Below are 22,427 nucleotides of genomic sequence, written 5' to 3' on the forward strand. Positions count from 1 at the left end.
AATTGTCTATAACCGTAATTATGTGTCTCAAGTCAATAAAACTTGGTCTCCAGACAAGGGATTTGACATCTGCTATATGTGTGGATTAAGGGAATGTGTCATCAGAAAATGAACTATTACTTCAATCACAGTTTGTGTTACACGTATTTTTATCATTTTTTTTTTAATTTTGAAAATGTTCTTTTTTTCATATCACTATTTTTTATTAAAAATTAAAATGAGTAATCCTGTCGTTTTCACACTGGCCATTCAGGATATCTTAGACTGACACTTCTGGTCCTTTCTGAGAGTTTTCAGCAGGTTCATTATCATCACAGACAGGATTACACTGACAGGTAACACTTTTATACACAGCTGATAACACAGGATCCACCAACCATAATAAGTGATATGACTGCTGACTCTCCACCCAGGACCTTTGCTCACTCGCATTAGATGTCTGATCATTGTGGTTAATGAACATGCGAATTTCCTGAAAATTCAAGTCTAAAAAAAAAAAGATCCAATGGTCAATATAAAAACTGCAAGATTTCTATTTTTTAATGCAGATTGTGGTATGAAAATAAAAATTCCAAAAAGTAAAAAAAAAGAATATTTCACATAAAACCTGATTAAAACAATAGGTCATTTTCTGATGACAAACTCCATTTAAAAGATGGAAAATGGTAATATATCTGTTAGTAGGTCCAAAAAGAAGAATGCGTGTATAAGGAATGCTCTATAGGACTGATGGAAATAGTCGAGTACAGATGTCTGCGGTGCTTGTCCGCTCCATATACTTCAATAGGGCACATTCAGGAATACAGTGGCATTTACACCAGGTAAGAAAATGTATATATTTGGCAAGCAACGCGGTATTCAGGATGTATCAGAAGATGTGATGTCACTGGCCCCGCTCCCTTCCAAATGCGATAGCGAGTAGAGACGGAAAACCCCTTTAAAATATGTGCAAAAGAAAACTAAATCTTAAAAGCATACTCACTTTGCTAGTTTTTAACACTCCCTGGATCCTCCACCCATCTCCTTGGTTCGTCTTCCTGCAGCAACAGCGAAATGACCCCTGCAGCCAGTCATTGGCGGCAGTGGTAAGTGCTAACGTTTTCTCATAAAAACGCTCATTCCTGTATGCATGCTTGGCGATCTCATGCCAAGTTCATCACCGCTGACCCCAGTGATTGGCTGCAGTAGTCACTTGTAGTTGTGAGCCTGTCAACAAAGACCGAGGCCAAAAGCGGGTGAGAAAAACTCATTTTAATATTTTTACAGCGGGCTAGCATGAGGAATTAGAAAAAAATATATACTGGAAATACCTTTTTTTTAAATTTATGTAGCCTGGTGGAAAGAAGGGCCTCTGCAGCCAATCACTTGCGATGTTAGCATGTATGGCACAAGATTTTGGCCATCGATTGTCTGCAGCGGTCACATGTATGTACAGGATGTCCTCACTGCAGATAATAATCTTTTTTCCCTTGCATCCTGTCTCACATTTCATGGCGAGAACATGGAAGAAACTTGAAGGACCTGTTTGCTTCGGGGCGGAGAGGCAGAAGTCACTGCAATAGGCGACACTTGATAGTTTTAAGATGCTAATAATAAAAGGATATAATGGTACACGCGTCAGTAAGTCACACCCGACACTGACGTGAAGTCTCCTTACAGACGGACACCTCAGCGAAACCCTCGTATGTAGCTTAAGGATTATGATGCGGGTTTCACCCTATGCATTATAAAGTATGAATCCATAATGAAAATCTGCAGGAAGAATTAACAACACGGCAGATTTAAAAAAACGCCTCGGTATACACTCAAAAATATAATCAACATATACGGAGATTTAAAAAAAAATGTTCTGGATTTTCAGCACGTAAATCTGCACCATTTTCCTTTAAGGTATATTTGTGTCTTCTGTATTTGGTTCAGATTTTCAGCGCAGATTTGTGTGCAGAAAATACACAATGGAAGACATTTCCAGCTAAACTGATCTCATCCACACGTTGCTGAAAATTCCTGCACAAAAATGAACATCAGGTCCAGATGTTTAAATCCCCAGTGTGACAAGTCTTCATATGGACTCCACTTTTTGTGATAAAAAGTATCAAATCTGCCTGTAGTACTTGCGGATTTTGCTTCAGATATGCTGCAGAAGAATTTGCTTCCAATAATGGAACATAACCTTAAAGCCAACAGGATCTGTGACTGTCAAGAAGTGCGGTTGGTGTCCATTGTGCGATGGATCTGGCACATCAAATTATTTTTTCCTGTTCCAATAATGAAGCAATAAAGCAGAAAATGTAACGCAAATATGAACACACACTTTACAATAAAGTTTGGTGAAGTGGTGTCTGTTTATAACAGACCATGTACACCGGGATAAATGCCACCAATAAAACCACGGAGGTGGTGGGGCATTTATCACCTGCACTCATTTTTTATGTAAGGGCAAAGGGCAAAGTTGCCATTATTTACAAAAAATTGGGTCTGACAAAATTTGTTAGGCTTTAATTAGGTCCCAAGATTATTAGTTTTTTTTACATTTTTATTCCACGAACCCAAAAAAATTGTGGAAAAAAATTAACAACATTGAAAAAACAACAATAAAACCTAAAAATGATCAATGTAAATCACAACTAATATACCACGGAGGTCTGGAGTTGGAATGATGCTCAAAATCAAAGTGGAACGTGAAGTTACAGGCTGATCCAACTTCAGTGGAAATGCCTCATGACAAGGAAATGATGCTCAGTATTGTGTGTGGCCTCCACGTGCCTGTATGACCTCCCTACAACGCCTGGGCATGCTCCTGATGAGGCGGCGGATGGTCTCCTGAGGGATCTCCTCCCAGACCTGGACTAAAGCATCCGCCAACTCCTGGACAGTCTGTGGTGCAGTGTGACGTTGGTGGATGTAGTGAGACATGATGTCCCAGATGTGCTGAATCCGATTCAGGTCTGGGGAACGGGCGGGCCAGTCCATAGCTTCAATGCCTTCATCTTGCAGGAACTGCTGACACACTCCAGCCACATGAGGTCTGGCATTGTCCTGCATTAGTAGGAACCCAGGGTCAGCCGCACCAGCATATGGTCTCACAAGGGGTGTGAGGATCTCATCTCGGTACCTAATGGCAGTCAGGCTACCTCTGGCGAGCACATGGAGGGCTGTGCGGCCCTCCAAAGAAATGCCACCCCACACCATTCCTGACCCACTGCCAAACTGGTCATGCTGAAGGATGTTGCAGGCAGCAGATCGCTCTCCACGGCGTCTCCAGACTCTGTCACATCTGTCACATGTGCTCAGTGTGATCCTGCTTTCATCTGTGAAGAGCACAGGGCGCCAGTGGCGAATTTGCCAATCCTGGAGTTCTGTGGCAAATGCCAAGTGTCCTGCACGGTGTTGGGCTGTGAGCACAACCCCCATCTGTGGACGTCGGGCACTCAGACCATCCTCACGGAGTCGGTTTCTAACCGTTTGTGCAGACACATGCACATTTGTGGCCTGCTGGAGGTCATTTTGCAGGTCTCTGGCAGTGCTCCTCCCATTCCTCCTTGCACAAAGGCTGATGTAGCGGTCCTGCTGCTGGGTTGTTGCTCTCCTATGGCCCCCTCCACGTGTCCTGGTGTACTGGCCTGTCTCCTTATAGCACCTCCAGCCTCTGGACACTACGCTGACAGACAGCAAACCATCTTACCACAGCTCGCATTGATGTGCCATCCTGGATGAGCTGCACTACCTGAGCCACTCGTGTGGGTTGTAGAGTCCGTCTCAAGCTACCACAAGTGTGAAATCACAACCAACATCAAAAGTGACCAAAACATCAGCCAGAAAGCATTGGTACCGAGATGTGGTCTGTGGTCCCCCCCTGCAGAATCACTCCTTTATTGAGGGTGTCTTGATAATTGCTAATAATTTCCATCTGTCATCTATTCCATGTGCACAACAGCATGTGAAATTGATTGTCAGTCAGTGTTGCTTCCTAAGTGGACAGTTTGATTTCACAGAAGTTTGATTTACTTGGAGTCATGTTCTGTTGTAGTGGTCCCTTTATTTTTTTGAGCAGTGTATATCTCAACGTTTGACTTCCCCAGTTCAAAAAGAGATAAGAAATAAACGTATTTGGTATCATTGTGTTCCCAAAAGTTCAATCTATAGAATTATAAAATTAACGAAACACAAGAGGAAAAAAAAAAATCGGAACACCAGAATTGCCATTTTGCGCATGTCCACTACCAACATAAAAACAAACAAAACAAAGAATCACCCCCCCCCCCCCAAAAAAAAAAAAAAAAAACAGCAATTACAAACAATCAATAAAAGCTGCAGCTCACCAGTCGCCACACACACAAAAAAACAAGTTATGGGTTTTAGAAAATGAAGAGTTTTGAATCTTTGTTTTAACTTCGAAAATATAAAAACATACAGGTTTGGACGTAGGAAGGAGTAAAAAAAATATATAAAGTTGGCTGCAGTAGGAAAGGGTTACAAACAAAACTTGTTGCCCATACATTGGAATAATAATAATAATAATAATTAAGTGACAATGTCGCACTGCAATCAAACATTAATGCGACAAAGCAGCGGAGCATCGGTGTAATATAAGGACGCAGACATGTCTCAGGCCTGCGACATTTGACATTGTGGGACAGGTACACAAATGTCGCACAGTGGGATGAAGCCGTGAGCTGATGAGGGCAGGACTAGTGTGACCGCAGGCGGGGACTGACTCACCTGTGCCCGGGACTGGCTGCTCGGCATTTCCGGTGACTGGTTTCACCTGCTGGACGGGATCTATGGAGCGGAGGCCGGGGGTCCGGAGCGGGGGCCGGGGGCTCCTGCTGCTGATCATTGGTGAGTGCTCGCTGCCCCCCGCACTGTGTGATACATATATACCCCGTGTATAGCGCTTCCTGACGTTACTCCTCACCAGGTTCCTGGTGTTTATTGTTGTTGTTTATTTGTTTGGAGTTTTCTTAGAACTTTTATACTTGGACATAAAACTTTTCTCCCAGACAAGATCTATGGGACATATAGATATAGAGAAATATTGTAATATATATAATTAGGCGGTTTTAATATAACCCGAGACAACCCCATAAACCCATCATCACTGTGTTATTTTTTTGTAATATACTTTCCCATAAAACTTTTCTCCAGGAGAGGGGACACATCTATGATCCTTTCTATCCTATGATATTAGGAGACCACCATATCAAATGGGGAATATCATGGGTGGCAAATGGTTATTTTTATATATAGATTTTTTTTTTATATATATATATATATATATAATATTTTTTTTTAAATTCTAGAGAACCCCTTAACCTCTTCCCATCTTTCATTCTTTTTTTTTTTCCCATTTCTTCCGAGAGACAATTTCTTTTTCTTAATTTTTTTTTCCAGCGGTACAGCAGTATGAGCCTTGTTTTGTTTTCATTGTGTTTTTTTTTTTAAGCTAGCCAAGTCGTAGTTTTGAGTAACACCATAAACTTTATTATATAAGGTACTATATAGCAAGAAAATAAAAAATATATGCTGTGCAATGGAAAAAAAACACTAAAACAATTCAGGCTACGTTCACACTAGCGTTTTTTTAAATACGTCGCAAAGCGTAGTTTTTGGGAAAAAACGCATCCTGTAAAGTTGTCTGCAGGATGCATTTTTGCCCCATAGACTAACATTAGCGACGCATTAACACACGTCGCAACCGTCGTGCGACGGTTGCGCCGTGTTGTGGCGGACCGCCGGGAGCAAAAAACGTTACATGTAACGTTTTTTGCTGCCGAAGTCCGCCATTTCCAACCGCGCATGCACGGCCGGAACTCCGCCCCCACCTCCCCGCAACTCACAATGGGGCAGCGGATGCGCTGTAAAAATGCATCCGGTGCCCCTGTTGTGCGGCGCATTCACTGCTAGCGTCGGTACATCGGCCCGATGCACTGCGACGGGCCGAGTCCGACGCTAGTGTGAAAGTAGCCTGATTTGGGTTTTGTTCTTATGACATTATCTTTCAGTAAAAATGACCAGGCAACCTTTTTATCAGTACGATGAACATTTTAACTATTTTTAAAATTTTCAGCTATTATTGAGATATTGATATTTTTCTTTTGTTTACAGCTTGTTGCCTTGGAGACCGACCACTGGTTCTAGAACAGCAGAACATGTGCAGTGCTTACAAGGTCTTTTGTATTGCGCTTGTAAGCACTGTTTTGAAGCCGGCCAAGATCGCAGGAGTGTTCTATTACCTCCTACAGCTTCAGCAAAAATGCTTATAAGATGAAAAGTATTGGTGGTCGGTCTCCTAGACAACGAGCTCTACACAAAAGAAAAGTGTTAATATCTCAAGAAAGGATGCAAATTTTAATGGGCAGAAATAGCAAAGTGCTCGTTTTTACAAACTCTATTCATCTATTAAAATGGGAATAACTCTTAAAATTTCACAGCTGGCAACCATGGAGGTAAAACAATAATAAAAGAAGGTGTACTCACCTGTGACTGCCGGTCTGACGGTCTTTGCTAGGTCGCGAACGTTTACGTCACTAACCACCAGTGATCTGATTGACCGCTTAATGGCTGCGGGATGAGAACTCCTGACCCACTGGTGGACAATGATCTCACCGCTCCCAGCCCGGGAAAGAGACAGTCGTGAATACGGTCATGTGAAATTGGCCTAATGCTATTACAAGGACATTTTAATGCTGTGGTTCACATTCCTGTCAGCAGAAAGTACCACAGAGACCATTATGGTTTGACTTCGTCGCACTATTGTTTTTAAAATTGCGCGTACAATGGGGAAAATCCACAAAGGATGAGCTACAATCCCATCTCAATGTGGTTCCTTGAGTACATGCAGTTTAATAATCTCGTTTAGAGCCCTGGTCTTTGGGTGAAGGGAATCTGGCAATGCCTGTCCTCATTCCTCCTCAGGATTAGCTGCCATAGTCTATTATGACCAGCTATGACTGTTGCTCCTGACGCTTTACCCAATGCTCATCACACAGATGTATGAGATATTACACATAGATGCCTCTGTAAAGGAGTTTCCTCATGATTCAGATGTAGCCCTTGTCCACTGGACGTCTGCCGATCACGAGAACAGGGGGTCCTGTCTGAACGGGGCGCTGCTCTATTCAGTGTATGCTGAGTACAGTGCTCAGTACCCATGGGCCCCGATTCATCATAATTCTGGAGTAAAATTATTCAAAATGGATTTTGTGCCACTCATAATGACGTAAAAATGTTATTTGGCGCACCTTAGGGGGCAGGACGAGTGGCCAAGCACCGCTAGCAAATTCTTTCTAATTTACACCACACACATGAATTATGACAGGAAAGAACTGAGGATATTTTTTACTCTGGAAAGGAAAGATGTGCCGGCTTTATTAATAAATGCACAATTACTAATGAATTTGGTGCATCTTATTCTCTTGGACCCTTCATTTAGACTGGTTTTGAAATTGGGGCCAAAGGCTTTGAATTGACGGACGTTTATTAACCTGGTAATGACCAAGTATCGCCCCGCCCCATTATAAATGCATGGCACAGCAGTTTCTGACCATTTGTGCCTACATTTTTCAAAATTACATAGCGCTAAGTAGGCCTCATTTATGAAAACAGGCCTAAAACCAAAGTTGTTTCTGTTGCCCTTAGCAACCAATCAGAGTTTAGCTTTCATTATACTGGAGCTGTTTAAAAAATGAAAGCTGCTCTGTCATTGGTTGCTATGGGAAACAGGTTGTTTTTGTCTTTTATACAGTTTTCATTAATGAGACCCAAAGAGCTTTATGTAGTGAATAGAAACATCAGCAATGCTGATCGCTTGGATGCCTCCAAGACTCTGATCAGCTCTGCCAGTAAATAATGGCACCAACGGGGACTATTTACCCCTGGTGCCCTATGAATGCCACCTCTTCAGTAGCAAAAAATATGTACACTGTTAATTTTCTCCAGATGACTTTTATATGGGAAATGTAATGTTACAATTATATGCACAATAAAGAATAGTAATAAAAAATGTCTAAAATAAAATGGATCTAAAGAAAAAAAAAATTGGAAATGACACCGCCAACGACATCACATACCATCACCATAGCCTTCATGTAATCCGAGACTTAAACGATCTTGTGTGGCCACACAATTTGGTTTTAAAACTGTATTGGTCTATGTTCACATTACATTTCTACTACACATCTGGTAGATCAGACATTGCCTGTAACTGAGGCCAAACAAAGCACAATTTCCCATTATAGTGATTTTTTTTTATTACTGTGAGATAAAAAACGCAGATGATATATGGGTGTTAAAGACGGACATACGAAACACTATACGGATGAATCTCTTTCTGGATGACAATTTATTTACGCTCCTCTGAACCCAGCCTTCTAATGATCATGATCTTTAGCACATTACAATGATTTCTTCTGTTTCCCGCAGGTTTTATCAGTGTTGAGGGTATAGACATCCGAATGGACCGGGAAGTTTATGGCGTTCTGGGAGAATCGGCGAAATTATGGTGCGGCTTCTCCTCTAGAGATGTTACTTCTGAGTTCATAACAGTGGACTGGAGCTATCGTCCTCGCGATGGAGGTCCAACTGTGACAGTGAGTAGAAAGAGTAATGAGCGTAAAGAATTTAAAGAAATTTTTGTTGGGTGCATGATCAGACCAAAGATATGCTATATTTATTATGAGTTGTGCGTCTAATAGTAAATTTGACGCACCTTGTTCCAATAGGTTGTTTCTGATCTGTACAACGTTACCGCTGTGAAGGTGCCTCTACTCTGTGATCACATGAGCGTATTTCACGGTCTGTATACGACTGCAATGTCCACACTGACCGCGAATCTCCCAACCCAAACTTGCAGCCCCGTATGTTCCTGAGGCTGTAAGTTTGGGTTGGAAGCAGGGCTGTGGAGTTGGTAACCCAAACCTCCGACTCCTCAATTTCCATGACTCCCGACTCCACCAAAACCGGCTCCGATTCCGACTCCACGACTCCAACTCCACAGCCCTGGTTATAAGAGCCCTAGTCAGTACCGACACTGTGGTCCGTATATAGACTGTGACATATGCCTGTGTGATCCCGGCCTTAGTATTATTTCACACAACCATATGGCGTCATATTTTCTCACGCATATAATGAGCTCAAGTCCCGTTCTGACCACAGATCTCTTGACCTGGATGAACAGACTCACAAATATATGAATGCGAAGTCGAATTGAGACATTCCTGGTTGGGCTGATACTTGTGGCCTTGAAAATATGGCCACCATGTGAGCGTGAGAATCAGCTCTTCGATATCTGTTGAAATTCAACATGCTCCGTCCTTCTTTCCCACGACATCACCTGTCTGGGGAGAATGAATAAGCTCCTGTACATAATTTCATTTGGCCTCAGGAAAAAAAATGTGGGTTCAGATGACTCTCTTATTTTTTAATGTATCAGAGGAATAGACTTGAAACAAGATTGGCCAGATGTATCCCATTGGTGCATTGTGTGTTACATTTGGGGAAGCTTTCTTTAATTTGGACACTTATTCTGTCATTCACTTTAGATCAAGTATGTGCACCTAAAATTTGGTGCATCTCTCCACAAACCGTATTTGCTTTGGTTTTTGTCTAAACGGAAAAACGAAACAAAAGAAGATGCAACTTATGCATGTAAAGTTTATCAGAGGCCATCAGCTGAAACAGGCTAGCCACTTGGTCTTGCAGGTCCCAGTGTTACCACAGCCTTCACACTTTAAGTCCCTCTACACAGGAATCTGGGATTAAAACAGGGCCCCTTGGGTTGTTTCCATGGAGTAGCTACTGGCCGGAGGAGTATGCCTGAAGCAAAGATCTGGACAGACAAATACAGTACTCTTAGGAATTTAATAATAATAATAATAATAACTGCCTTCGGCTCGATCTCAAGCCATGGTGAGTTGATAGATAAATGTTCTGTAGGAAGATGGATCTTGTGCAAGCCTAGATAGGTCCACCAGGGTCTTCTCCGCTGTTATCTTGATTGTATTGAGACATTGGAATGCTGGTCTTCCTCTTCGACTTGTTCCTTCAATTCTTCCAACCATGATGTCCTCCAAACCCTCTGGACTTTGACCCCTGCCCTTCTAACTTAGCATTTGTCTGACTCCATGGTATCTAAGGATTAGTAAGGGTCACATACCAGGAGGTCATACAAATGCTAAATCATACAGGCAGGGGTCAAAGTCCAGAGGGTTCACGGAGACAGACGTAGTCAGCATAACAAGCCGGGTCAAAATCAGAATAAACAGAAGTGGGTATAGACACCAGAGTACATGGTTAAATCCTAGAAAGATAATTGCATACTGCTGGGAGTTTAAGTAGAGTGCGTTGGTGCCCCATTGACCATAACAGGGAGGTGGACAGCGCACACCCATTCTTTCTGGCTGGGCAGCACTACAGGTGTCAAGAACACTAGTATTCCTAGTTGGACAGAGCAGAACCGTTCAGTCCAGTAATATATGGTGATTGTATATCCAAGCCCAATATAAGTATATGGTCATTGTCTAATTTGAAGACAATCATTCTTTAGCATATATTGCATTAGGCATCCATTATTTGCACTCTTTACTAGAGAGGCATTGTTTTCCCATCAGACATGTTAGGCTGCGTACATACACATAGATAACACATCCTTTACGCAGAGGTATGAACTAATCAGTGTTTGTTTTATGAGCCCCAAACAGGTTACAATCCCAACCTGATTACTGATTTTCTCACTTTGACCACCAAGTATTGATTAAACATTACCCCCTTTCCCTCCCTCCATCAGATCAACTATTACTTTGCAAAGTGGGAAACAATAGTGCATTGGTTGAGATTAAATTGGCTCACCCCTCTCCTCTGTGTAATTAGATATTGGATATAACTATAGTAAAAACGAATGTGGGAAAATTCATTTCAATCTTACATTTTTTTTTTTACAACCATAACTTTTTAAAAATATATTTTAAATTATTTTATTTCAAAACAACTGCTTTTTTTAACTTTTTATTTTTGTCTTTTTGTGAAACATTGTTTTCTTTACTGGCACCATTTTGGAGCATTATAATATATTGTATAACTTTTAGTCTTTTTTTTTTTTTTTAATTTCTATTGTGTAAATGTAGAAAGGCATAAAAAAATCCACAACATAAATAATGTATCCCAGCAATCGAACCGATCCAAAAAATGAAAGATAATGTGTATTTTATAGCACAAGGTGAACTCTAAAAAAAAGAAAAACCCCGTCACTATAAAAAAAATAAAAAAATAAAAAAAAATTTGGTGAAAATGTTGTTTTGTTTTTTTTTGTTCGTGTAGCTGCTCACGGTGTATGGAGATGTTGTCATTTTTATTGGTACTATTTTGGGATACAAGCAGCTTTTTGATCACTAACAGGTATTAGTTACCTGATCATTGCACTCCGCATTTAGCAAATTATACAATATGTGGTATTTTTCCTTTACAAGCTGCTATCGAGATATATATATATATATATATATATATATATATATATATATATATATATATATATATATATATATATATATACTGTATCTCATTCTCTGAACGTGTAGCGATTAGCCATATAAGAGATCACGACATTACATTTTGAGAATGCAAAAGCTACATTATATTCATTCTTTCACCCTAGTGCAGTAGGGGAGCTAAGCATATATAAACTAAATATTCATCTTCAATTAAAAAGACATCAAAATGAAAAAAGTACTCACACACAACGGAATCTATTGCTAACCAGCATTCTTCTTATATTATGTGAAAACTGGACTATTATCATGAATGAGTTTTCCTAGAAATGCACAGCACAATAGGTTGACCCCCTCAGGTTATTCCTACCCTACCTCTGGGACCACCCCAGCAATTTTGAGAACGGGGCTCTGGAACTGGGGAATCTGGCTCTGCAAAGCCCCATTCTGAATAGAGTCAAGGTGCGCATGCTACGACGGCTGGACATAGCGGAGCGCTGTACTTGCTTTTCTCCAGAAGTCCCATAGACAATGAATGAAACGGAAGTTAAACATGCATCTACACTCCATTAAAAAAGCCTGGTTCCTGGGCATCAGAGACACTGTTCATAGAATTACTGGAGGTCTTAGTGGTCGGACCCCCAGAGATCAGTAAGTTACAACATATGGGAAAACTTACTATCTTGGGAATAACCACCTAATTAATGAATGTACGGTAATTATTAGTTACGGATGATGAAGATCTCCATGAACGCCCAGTTTTTTTGTTTTTTTTTTGTAATAATGCCTGTTCCTTTTTCTTTCCTAGATCTTGCATTACCAGTCAAAACCATACCCCACGTCAATAGGACCCTTCAAGGATCGAATAACCTGGGAAGGTGACATTGGACGCGGAGATGCTTCCATTATGTTGGAGGATCTGAAACTCACGGATAATGGCACGTTCTCTTGTGTGGTTAGAAATCCTCCTGATGTCCATGGGAACATGCCACAGATGAAACTAACAGTGACTTTAGAAAGTAAGAGAGAAGGGTCCTACTGACTACTGTGGAGGAGAAGTTGTGGGTGGTCTGTGCAGAGGTCTCCCTATATTTGTCCCAGTTCACATCCATTACTCTTGTTCATAGTTTTTACTATACTATAGATGACTCGAGAGTTGTCCAGAACCATGGTGGCTCCGTACACCACATAGTGGCTACTCTCTGATACTGCAGCTCACATCCTATTCACTTCAATGGGAGCTGAGCTGAAGTATGAGAATGACCACTACACAGTGTATAGAGCTCTGCTCTTCTGGCTCTGTGCATTCCTTACTTCCGGAGGCAGATCGGTGGTGAGAGTGACTTGTGTTGGATGCCACCCATCTGATATTGTTGACCTATAATAAGGATAGGCCTTCGTTATCTTTTTTTTTTTTTTTTGGGGGGGGGGGGAGAGGAAATTTAAGAAAATTGTCAAGAAAGAAGAAATTGCATAAAATACTAAAAGAAAAAAAAAATCAAAAATAGTCGTATGTTTAAAGTCACACTGTCACCTGAATTTGGAGGGAACAATCTTTAGCCATGGAGGCGGGGTTTTTGGGTGTTTGATTCACCCTTTCCTTACCTGCTGGCTGCAATATTGGATTGAAGTTCATTCTCTGTCCTCCATAGGACACGCCTGTGCAAGGCAAGATTGCCTTGTGCAGGCATGTGCTACGGAGGACAGAGAATGAACTTCAATCCAATATTGCAGCCAGCATGCAGCCAGCGGGTAAGGAAAGGGTGAATCAAACACCCAAAAACCCCGCCTCCATGGCTAAAGATTGTTTCCTCCAAATTCAGGTGACAGTGTCCCTTTAAATCCCGTGCGGACACCAACCCCTCTGCTCCTTTGTATGAATGTGATTGGTACATGACCTTTGAGGCCATTGATCACATGCATGTTGGAGTCATCGTTGTAGGAAACTGGTGGTCATCACCTGAGTGGCAGAAAACGACTTTGAGTCTCTCTTCCCTGCATGAGTCATCATTAGAACTACAATTATACATCACTACAAAGTCCCTGGCAGCCCAGCTCCATCCCCTCTTCAGCTCATCACCTAGCTGCTCCTCTCCTCCTCCTGCCAGGGACTTTGCAGTGATGTAGAATTGTAGTTCTAATGGTGACTCATGCAAGGAAAAGAGACTTCCTGTTTCTCCGTAGAGCTTAAAATTCCTAGGTCCTCAGAATTTATTACAGGGGTTTTCCAGGACTTTTCTAAAAGTTACCCTTGCAGAAAAGCCCTGCTGCTCCAGTGCTGCCACTCCCATTTTCTCCACCGGGATCAGCAGTAATGACGTCCTGACTCTACAGCCAATCGGTGACCTCAGAGATTAAGGGTCATCACTTCCAATCTTGGAGGACCCCACCAGAACGGTGGTGATGGAGCAGTGGGGGTTAGGAGACAATTTTGAAAACTGGAAAACTCCTTTAAATTTGTTAAAGTAGCCCACCTTCGTGGTGGTTCGAGAGCTGGGACTTCCATGATCACTATCAATAAAGGGACTTTTTTCCCACTGTTGATCTCTAGATATCTATGACCTATCGGAAGACGGATTATAACAGGGGCTAGATAACAGTCGAGATATATTTGCTGTGAAATCATAATTATTCCAAGGAAAGAATTTCAGATCTTCTCAATTCTCTTCTTTAGGTGTTTCCTTCAAGTTCACCACGGCCATTTTGCTGTCCTCTTTGGTGTTCATCCCGTCTGCTCTGGTCTCCATAATTTTGCTGATAAGGATGAAGAAGGCAATCAAGAGAGACCGGATCAGGGGACAGAAGATGAAAAAGTCTCCAATTGAAGCATCTCAAGAGTGAGTGAATATTCTATGGTCATCGAAAATGGTTTAAAAGGGTTGTCCGGAGATAAAATATTGATGACCTGTCCCTACGATAGACTATTATCATTGATGGGTGTCTGACAACCGGCGACCCCACGATCAGCTGTTATTAGCGCTGGTGGTCAGAGCGCTAACAGCACAGCGCCGTGCACAGTGTAGTGGCCATTCCTGGTACTGCAGCTCAGCTCCTATGCACGTGAATGTGATCTGAGTTAAGTGATATTTGTGTTATGGGGTGACAAAGACTTAATATCTTTTTTTTTTTTTTTTTTTGTAAACTGGTGTAAGGTGTTAAAGGGAACCTGTCACCCCGTTTTTTGAGATTGAGCTATAAATACTGTTAAATAGGGCCTGCGCTGTGTGTTCCTATAGTGTATGTAGTGTACCCCGATACCCCACCTATGCTGAGATATAACTTAGCAAAGTCGCCGTTTTCGCCTGTCAATCAGGCTGGTCAGGTCGGGAGGGCGTGGTGACATCGCTGGTTCTTCCTCAGCTTTACGTTGGTGGCGTAGTGGCGTACAAGCAGCGCGCGATCTGTGCTGTAATCCCTTGCATCGGTGGGGGCGGCCATCTTCCTGGGGCCGCGCGTGCGCAGATCGAGTGCTCTGCTGCACGGGGCTTCAGGAAAATGGCCGCGGGATGCCGCGCGTGCGCATTAGATATCGCGGCGGCCATTTTCCCAAAGCTGAGTTTGCATCTCGGCTTTGGGAAAATGGCCGCCGCGATCTCTAATGCGCACGCGCGGCATCCCGCGGCCATTTTCCTGAAGCCCCGTGCAGCAGAGCACTCGATCTGCGCACGCGCGGCCCCAGGAAGATGGCCGCCCCCACCGATGCAAGGGATTACAGCGCAGATCGCGCGCTGCTTGTTCACCACTACGCCACCAACGTAAAGCTGAGGAAGAACCAGCGATGTCACCACGCCCTCCCGACCTGACCAGCCTGATTGACAGGCGAAAACGGCGACTTTGGTAAGTTATATCTCGGCATAGGTGGGGAATCAGGGTACACTACATACACTATAGGAACACACAGCGCAGGCCCTATTTAACAGTATTTATAGCTCAATCTCAAAAAACGGGGTGACAGGTTCCCTTTAAAGACAGTTTCTGAGACTTTAACATTCGTGACCACTTTGTAGGAGAGGTTATTGATATTAGATTTGTGCAGGGTGTAACTCTCTTTCTGCACCCCAAGGGGGACAGCGCACTGGACGTTACAGAGCTCTGTATATAGCATAGTGGCCATGAATGGTACTGCAAGTGAATGGAAGAGAGAGTGCAGTACCACTTATGGCCACTACACAGTGCATGGAGGTCGGACCCCCCACTCATCCGATATTGTAGTCCTATCCCAAGATTAGGTCCTCAATATGATAGCAGTCATCCAGAACCTAAATTCTATGTATGTAAAGATTTATTTATTTCCTTTCCATAGTTGTATGTACGATGAAAATTCGACCGCTCCGCTTCATCGAAGTTCATCTTTAGAAAAGCGCCCCGGCTGTCTAATGCGATTTTGCCAGCGATGTGTAGACGTAAGATGATATTTTTGTTAATATAGTTGCTGAGGTCTGGTTGGGACAGAAGGGCATAAAGGGGCAATACTACAAGAGCGGGTGAGAGTGCTGGTAATGTTCCCCTGGGCTGCACTTGCGGGAATGAAGAATCCTCGATGTATAAAATTAAGATTTTTATTACACCAACGCATTTCGGCGCTGAATTTGTGCATTTTTTTAATGTTAAAAAATGCTTTTTTTTTACCTTGAAAAAGGCTCCAGTCCAATGGCAAAATGTGTTGGTGTAATAAAATCCTTAATTTTATACCATTGAGGATTCATAATTTCCGCAAGCACAGCCCAGGTAGTGTTAAGTCTCCACTAAGGTGGATAAAGTATAGTTAGCGCATTCATGGAATTGCAACTTTCTAATATATTTTGCTTAGAGAAGATTATACTAAAAATTTCTGTCCACTTCCTTAAAGATTGGTCATTAAGACCCCCTATGTACAATGTTGGCCAAACCCACCAACTTAGGGGCTCAGTACTTAATAGATAGCTGTCTACTAAGCGCTCTTTTCGAGACAGACGCTATCGGACTCTTAGTTTCCTATACGTGCACGACTCTAACCCGCGTCGTTTAATAATGCTATTGACATAAAATCAGAAGTTTCTATTCCATATGATGAGACATGGATGTATTGTCTTGGTGGAGGACACTTCAATTTCAGGGTTTTTCCTATGGGAAACGTAACTTAAACCTGGAGTTCGTTCTCCGTTCCCGCACCGCCTTACCGATGATATTCCCAGGACTGGAAGTGATGACATCACGACTGATTGGCAGCAAAGTCAGATGACTGGCGGTCATGATGTCATCACTTCCGATCCTGGAGAGACAGCCGAGGACAGAGAGTATGGCTTCTTTTATCTACACTTTTATAAACCCCTTTTAATACAGAAAGGTTTTAGATATTTTTTTTACAGCTCAATTGTTCTCCATTACCATACAGATTAATGGATTATATAGAAAAGTTTCCGTTCCTGTACTTACTATCCTGTACTATTACTATTCCTGTACTTACTTACTATCGTTTAACTTGCCCTTTAGGATGATGATGGCGACTATGGAGGAGACACGAGGGGTCTTTTGTGAATGGAGACTTTTGGATGAAACATGAAGACCACATCCAGGCTTGAGTAAATGTGAAGGAGCTTGTGAACTGAACTCCACAGGATTGTGTGGACTTTTTATGTAACTTTTTTTATTATATTCATTCTAGGTTATTTTAAGATGAAATTGTAAAGTGTGATTTGACCTGAAACTGAAGACTTTGTAAAGTATTTTAATGTTTGTGTAGAATGAAGTGTCCGGATTAGAAGTAGCGTCCGAATGTTGTCATATACCAGAAGTATTCTCGGGCTGGCCCGTTTTCTATCCTACGCCAGGCTCTGATGTTGGGTTTAACCCCTTCAAGACCCAGCCTATTTTGACCTTAAAGACCTTGCCGTTTTTTGCAATTCTGACCAGTGTCCCTTTATGAGGTAATAACTCAGGAACGCTTCAACGGATCCTAGCGGTTCTGAGATTGTTTTTTCGTGACATATTGGGCTTCATGTTAGTGGTAAATTTAGGTCAATAAATTCTGCATTTATTTGTGATAAACACGGAAATTTGGCGAAAATTTTGAAAATTTCGCAATATTCACATTTTGAATTTTTATTCTGTTAAACCAGAGAGATATGTGACACAAAATAGTTAATAAATAACATTTCCCACATGTTTACTTTACATCAGCACAATTTTGGAAACAAAATTTTTTTTTGTTAGGAAGTTATAAGGGTTAAAATTCGACCAGCGATTTGTCATTTTTACAACGAAATTTACAAAACCATTTTTTTTAGGGACCACCTCACATTTGAAGTCAGTTTGAGGGGTCTATTTGGCTGAAAATACCCAAAAGTGACACCATTCTAAAAACTGCACCCCTCAAGGTACTCAAAACCACATTCAAGAAGTTTATTAACCCTTCAGGTGCTTCACAGCAGCAGAAGCAACATGGAAGGAAAAAATGAACATTTAACTTTTTAGTCACAAAAATTATCTTTTAGCAACAATTTTTTTATTTTCCCAATGGTAAAAGGAGAAACTGAACCACGAAAGTTGTTGTCCAATTTGTCCTGAGTACGCTGATACCTCATATGTGGGGGTAAACCACTGTTTTGGCGCACGGCAGGGCTTGGAAGGGAAGGAGCGCCATTTGACTTTTTGAATCAAAAATTGGCTCCACTCTTTAGCGGACACCATGTCACGTTTGGAGAGCCCCCGTGTGCCTAAAAATTGGAGCTCCCCCACAAGTGACCCCATTTTGGAAACTAGACGCCCCAAGGAACTTATCTAGATGCATAGTGAGCACTTTGAACCCCCAGGTGCTTCACAAATTGATCCGTAAAAATGAAAAAGTACTTTTTTTTCACAAAAAAATTCTTTTAGCCTCAATTTTTTCATTTTCTCATGGGCAACAGGATAAAATGGATCCTAAAATGTGTTGGGCAATTTCTCCTGAGTACACCAATACCTCACATGTGGAGGTAAACCACTGTTTGGGCACATGGTAAGGCTCGGAAGGGAAGGAGCGCCATTTGACTTTTTGAATGAAAAATTATTTCCATCGTTAGCGGACACCATGTCGCGTTTGGATAGCTCCTGTGTGCCTAAACATTGGCGCTCCCCCACAAGTGACCCCATTTTGGAAACTAGACCCCCCAAGGAACTAATTTAGATGCCTAGTGAGCACTTTAAACCCTCAGGTGCTTCACAAATTGATCTGTAAAAATGAAAAAGTAATTTTTTTTCACAAAAAAATTCTTTTCGCCTCAATTTTTTCATTTTCACATGGGCAGTAGGATAAAATGGATCATAAAATTTGTTGGGCAATTTCTCCCGAGTACGCCGATACCTCATATGTGGGGGTAAACCACTGTTTGGGCACTCGGCAGGGCTCGGAAGAGAAGGCACGCCATTTGACTTTTTGAATGGAAAATTAGCTCCAATTGTTAGCGGACACCATGTCGCGTTTGGAGAGCCCCTGTGTGCCTAAACATTGGAGCTCCCGCACAAGTGACCCCATTTTGGAAACTAGACCCCCCAGGGAACTTATCTAGATGCATATTGAGCACTTTAAACCCCCAGGTGCTTCACAGAAGTTTATAACGCAGAGCCATGAAAATAAAAAAAAAAATTATTTTCTCAAAAATGATCTTTTAGCCTGCAATTTTTTATTTTCCCAAGGGTAACAGGAGAAATTTGACCCCAAAAGTTGTTGTCCAGTTTCTCCTGAGTACGCTGATACCCCATATGTGGGGGTAAATCACTGTTTGGGCACATGCCGGGGCTCGGAAGTGAAGTAGTGACGTTTTGAAATGCAGACTTTGATGGAATGCTCTGTGGGCGTCACGTTGCGTTTGCAGAGCCCCTGATGTGGCTTAACAGTAGAAACCCCCCACAAGTGACCCCATTTTGGAAACTAGACCCCCAAAGGAACTTATCTAGATGTGTGGTGAGCACTTTGAACCCCCAAGTGCTTCATAGAAGTTTATAATGCAGAGCCGTGAAAATAATAAATACGTTTTCTTTCCTCAAAAATAATTATTTAGCCCAGAATTTTTTATTTTCCCAAGGGTTACAGGAGAAATTGGACCCCAAAAGTTGTTGTCCAGTTTCTCCTGAGTACGCTAATACCCCATGTGTGGAGGTAAACCACTGTTTGGGCACACGTCGGGGTTCAGAAGGGAAGTAGTGACTTTTGAAATGCAGACTTTGATGGAATGGTCTGCGGGTGTCACGTTGCGTTTGCAGAGCCCCTGGTGTGCCTAAACAGTAGAAATCCCCCACAAGTGACCCCATTTTAGAAACTAGACCCCCCAAGGAACTTATCTAGATATGTGGTGAGCACTTTGAACCCCCAAGTGCTTCACAGACGTTTACAACGCAGAGCCGTGAAAATAAAAAATCATTTTTCTTTCCTCAAAAATTATGTTTTAGCAAGCATTTTTTTAGATTCACAAGGGTAACAGGAGAAATTGGACCCCAGTAATTGTTGCGCAGTTTGTCCTGAGTATGCTGGTACCCCATATGTGGGGGTAAACCACTGTTTGGGCACACGTCAGGGCTCGGAATTGAGGGAGCACCATTTGACTTTTTGAATACGAGATTGGCTGGAATCAATGGTGGCGCCATGTTGCGTTTGGAGACCCCTGATGTGCCTAAACAGTGGTAACCCCTCAATTCTAACTCCAACACTAACCCCAACACACCCCTAACCCTAATCCCAACTGTAGCCATAATCCTAATCACAACCCTAACCCCAACACACCCCTAACCACAACACTAACCCCAACACACCCCTAACCCTAACCACAACCCTAATTCCAACCCTAACCCTAACCCTAAGGCTATGTGCCCACGTTGCGGATTCGTGTGAGATATTTCCGCACCATTTTTGAAAAATCTGCGGGTAAAAGGCACTGTGTTTTACCTGCGGATTTTCCGCGGATTTCCAGTGTTTTTTGTGCGGATTTCACCTGCGGATTCCTATTGAGGAACAGGTGTAAAACGCCGCGGAATCCGCACAAAGAATTGACATGCTGCGGAAAATACAACGCAGCGTTCCCGCGCGGTATTTTCCGCACCATGGGCACAGCGGATTTGGTTTTTCATATGTTTACATGGTACTGTAAACCTGATGGAACACTGCTGCGAATCTGCAGCCAAATCCGCACCGTGTGCACATAGCCTAATTCTAAAGGTATGTGCACACGCTGCGGAAAACGCTGCGGATCCGCAGCAGTTTCCCATGAGTGTACAGTTCAATGTAAACCTATGGGAAACAAAAATCGCTGTACACATGCTGCGGAAAAACTGCACGGAAACGCAGCGGTTTACATTCCGCAGCATGTCACTTCTTTGTGCGGATTCCGCAGCGGTTTTACAACTGCTCCAATAGAAAATCGCAATTGTAAAACCGCAGTGAAATGCGCAGAAAAAAACGCGGTAAATCCGCCATAAATCCGCAGCGGTTTAGCACTGCGGATTTATCAAATCCGCAGCGGAAAAATCCGCAGAGGACCAGAATACGTGTGCACATTCCTAACCCTAACCCTAGCCCTAACCCTAGCCCTAACCCTACCCCTAACCCTACCCCTAACCCTACCCCTAACCCTAGCCCTACCCCTAACCCTACCCCTAACCCTACCCCTAACCCTAACCCTACCCCTAACCCTAACCCTATTCTAACATTAGTGGAAAAAAAAAAATTTCTTTATTTTTTTATTGTCCCTACCTATGGGGGTGACAAAGGGGGGGGGTCATTTATTATTTTTTTTATTTTGATCACTGAGATAGATTATATCTCAGTGATCAAAATGCACTTTGGAACGAATCTGCCGGCCGGCAGATTCGGCGGGCGCACTGCGCATGCGCCCGCCATTTTGGAAGATGGCGGCGCCCGGGAGAAGACGGACGGGACCACGGCTGGATCGGTAAGTATGATAGGGTGGGGGGGGACCACGGGGGGGGGGGGGGGGATCGGAGCACGGGGGGGGAATCGGAGCGCGGGAGGGGTGGAACGGAGCGCGGGGGGCGTGGAACGGAGCACGGGGGGGCTGGAATGGAGCACGGGGGGTGGAACGGAGCACGGGGGGGGGGTGGATCGGAGTGCAGGGGGGGTGATTGGAGCACGGGGGGGTGATTGGAGCACGGGGGGAGCGGACACGAGCACGGGGGGGAGCGGAGCACTGGACGGAGGGGAGCCGGAGCAGTGTACCGGCCAGATCGGGGGGGTGGGGGGGCGATCGGAGGGGTGGGGTGGGGGCACACTAGTATTTCCAGCCATGGTCGATGATATTGCAGCATCGGCCATGGCTGGATTGTAATATTTCACCCGTTATAATGGGTGAAATATTGCAAATCGCTCTGATTGGCAGTTTCACTTTCAACAGCCAATCAGAGCGATCGTAGCCACGAGGGGGTGAAGCCACCCCCCCTGGGCTAAACTACCACTCCCCCTGTCCCTGCAGATCGGGTGAAATGGGAGTTAACCCTTTCACCCGGCCTGCAGGGACGCGATCTTTCTATGACGCCGCATAGGCGTCATGGGTCGGATTGGCACCGACTTTCATGACGCCTACGTGGCGTCAAAGGTCGGGAAGGGGTTAATCATCAGATTGTGATGAAGACCCGAAAGACACAAGGTTTCTAAGACCATAGTATTCTCCTGCTGTGTCCATTACCTTCTGCGCAAAACTACCCTGGATCTACAGATAACGCAGATTCAAGAGAAACTCGAGGAAAGGTTCGGATAAAAAAGCCTTCTGTGCATGTCTTCCATTCCATTTGCGGATGTATTTTTGTCACAGGAAGCTTAAAATGATCTTTTATTTTTATATATATTTTTTTATCTTTTATGTCACTACTAAAAAATCATAATCCTGAAAGCTTGCAGTTTTTTCTCTGAGCCTCTAATTAGGCTGATACTTCCTGTTGTGTAGAGATCATTTCATAGCCGTCATCTCATTGTCATCA

The 22,427-nt window shown here is 43.0% G+C and overlaps 1 protein-coding gene across 1 annotated transcript; it reads left to right on the forward strand.

Moving 5' to 3' along the window:
- Positions 1-4,717: 4,717 nt before the first annotated feature.
- LOC138651248 (myelin protein zero-like protein 3) lies at positions 4,718-19,096 on the forward strand. The gene is made up of 6 exons (XM_069741299.1): positions 4,718-4,842; positions 8,425-8,591; positions 12,292-12,502; positions 14,158-14,320; positions 15,787-15,886; positions 16,956-19,096. The coding sequence occupies exons 1-6, from the start codon at positions 4,785-4,787 to the stop codon at positions 16,998-17,000; spliced, it is 744 nt and encodes a 247-aa protein (XP_069597400.1). The 5' UTR covers positions 4,718-4,784; the 3' UTR covers positions 17,001-19,096.
- Positions 19,097-22,427: the final 3,331 nt, after the last annotated feature.

The sequence above is a fragment of the Ranitomeya imitator genome, chromosome 10 (genome assembly GCF_032444005.1).
Source record: "Ranitomeya imitator isolate aRanImi1 chromosome 10, aRanImi1.pri, whole genome shotgun sequence".
Lineage (NCBI taxonomy): Eukaryota > Metazoa > Chordata > Amphibia > Anura > Dendrobatidae > Ranitomeya > Ranitomeya imitator.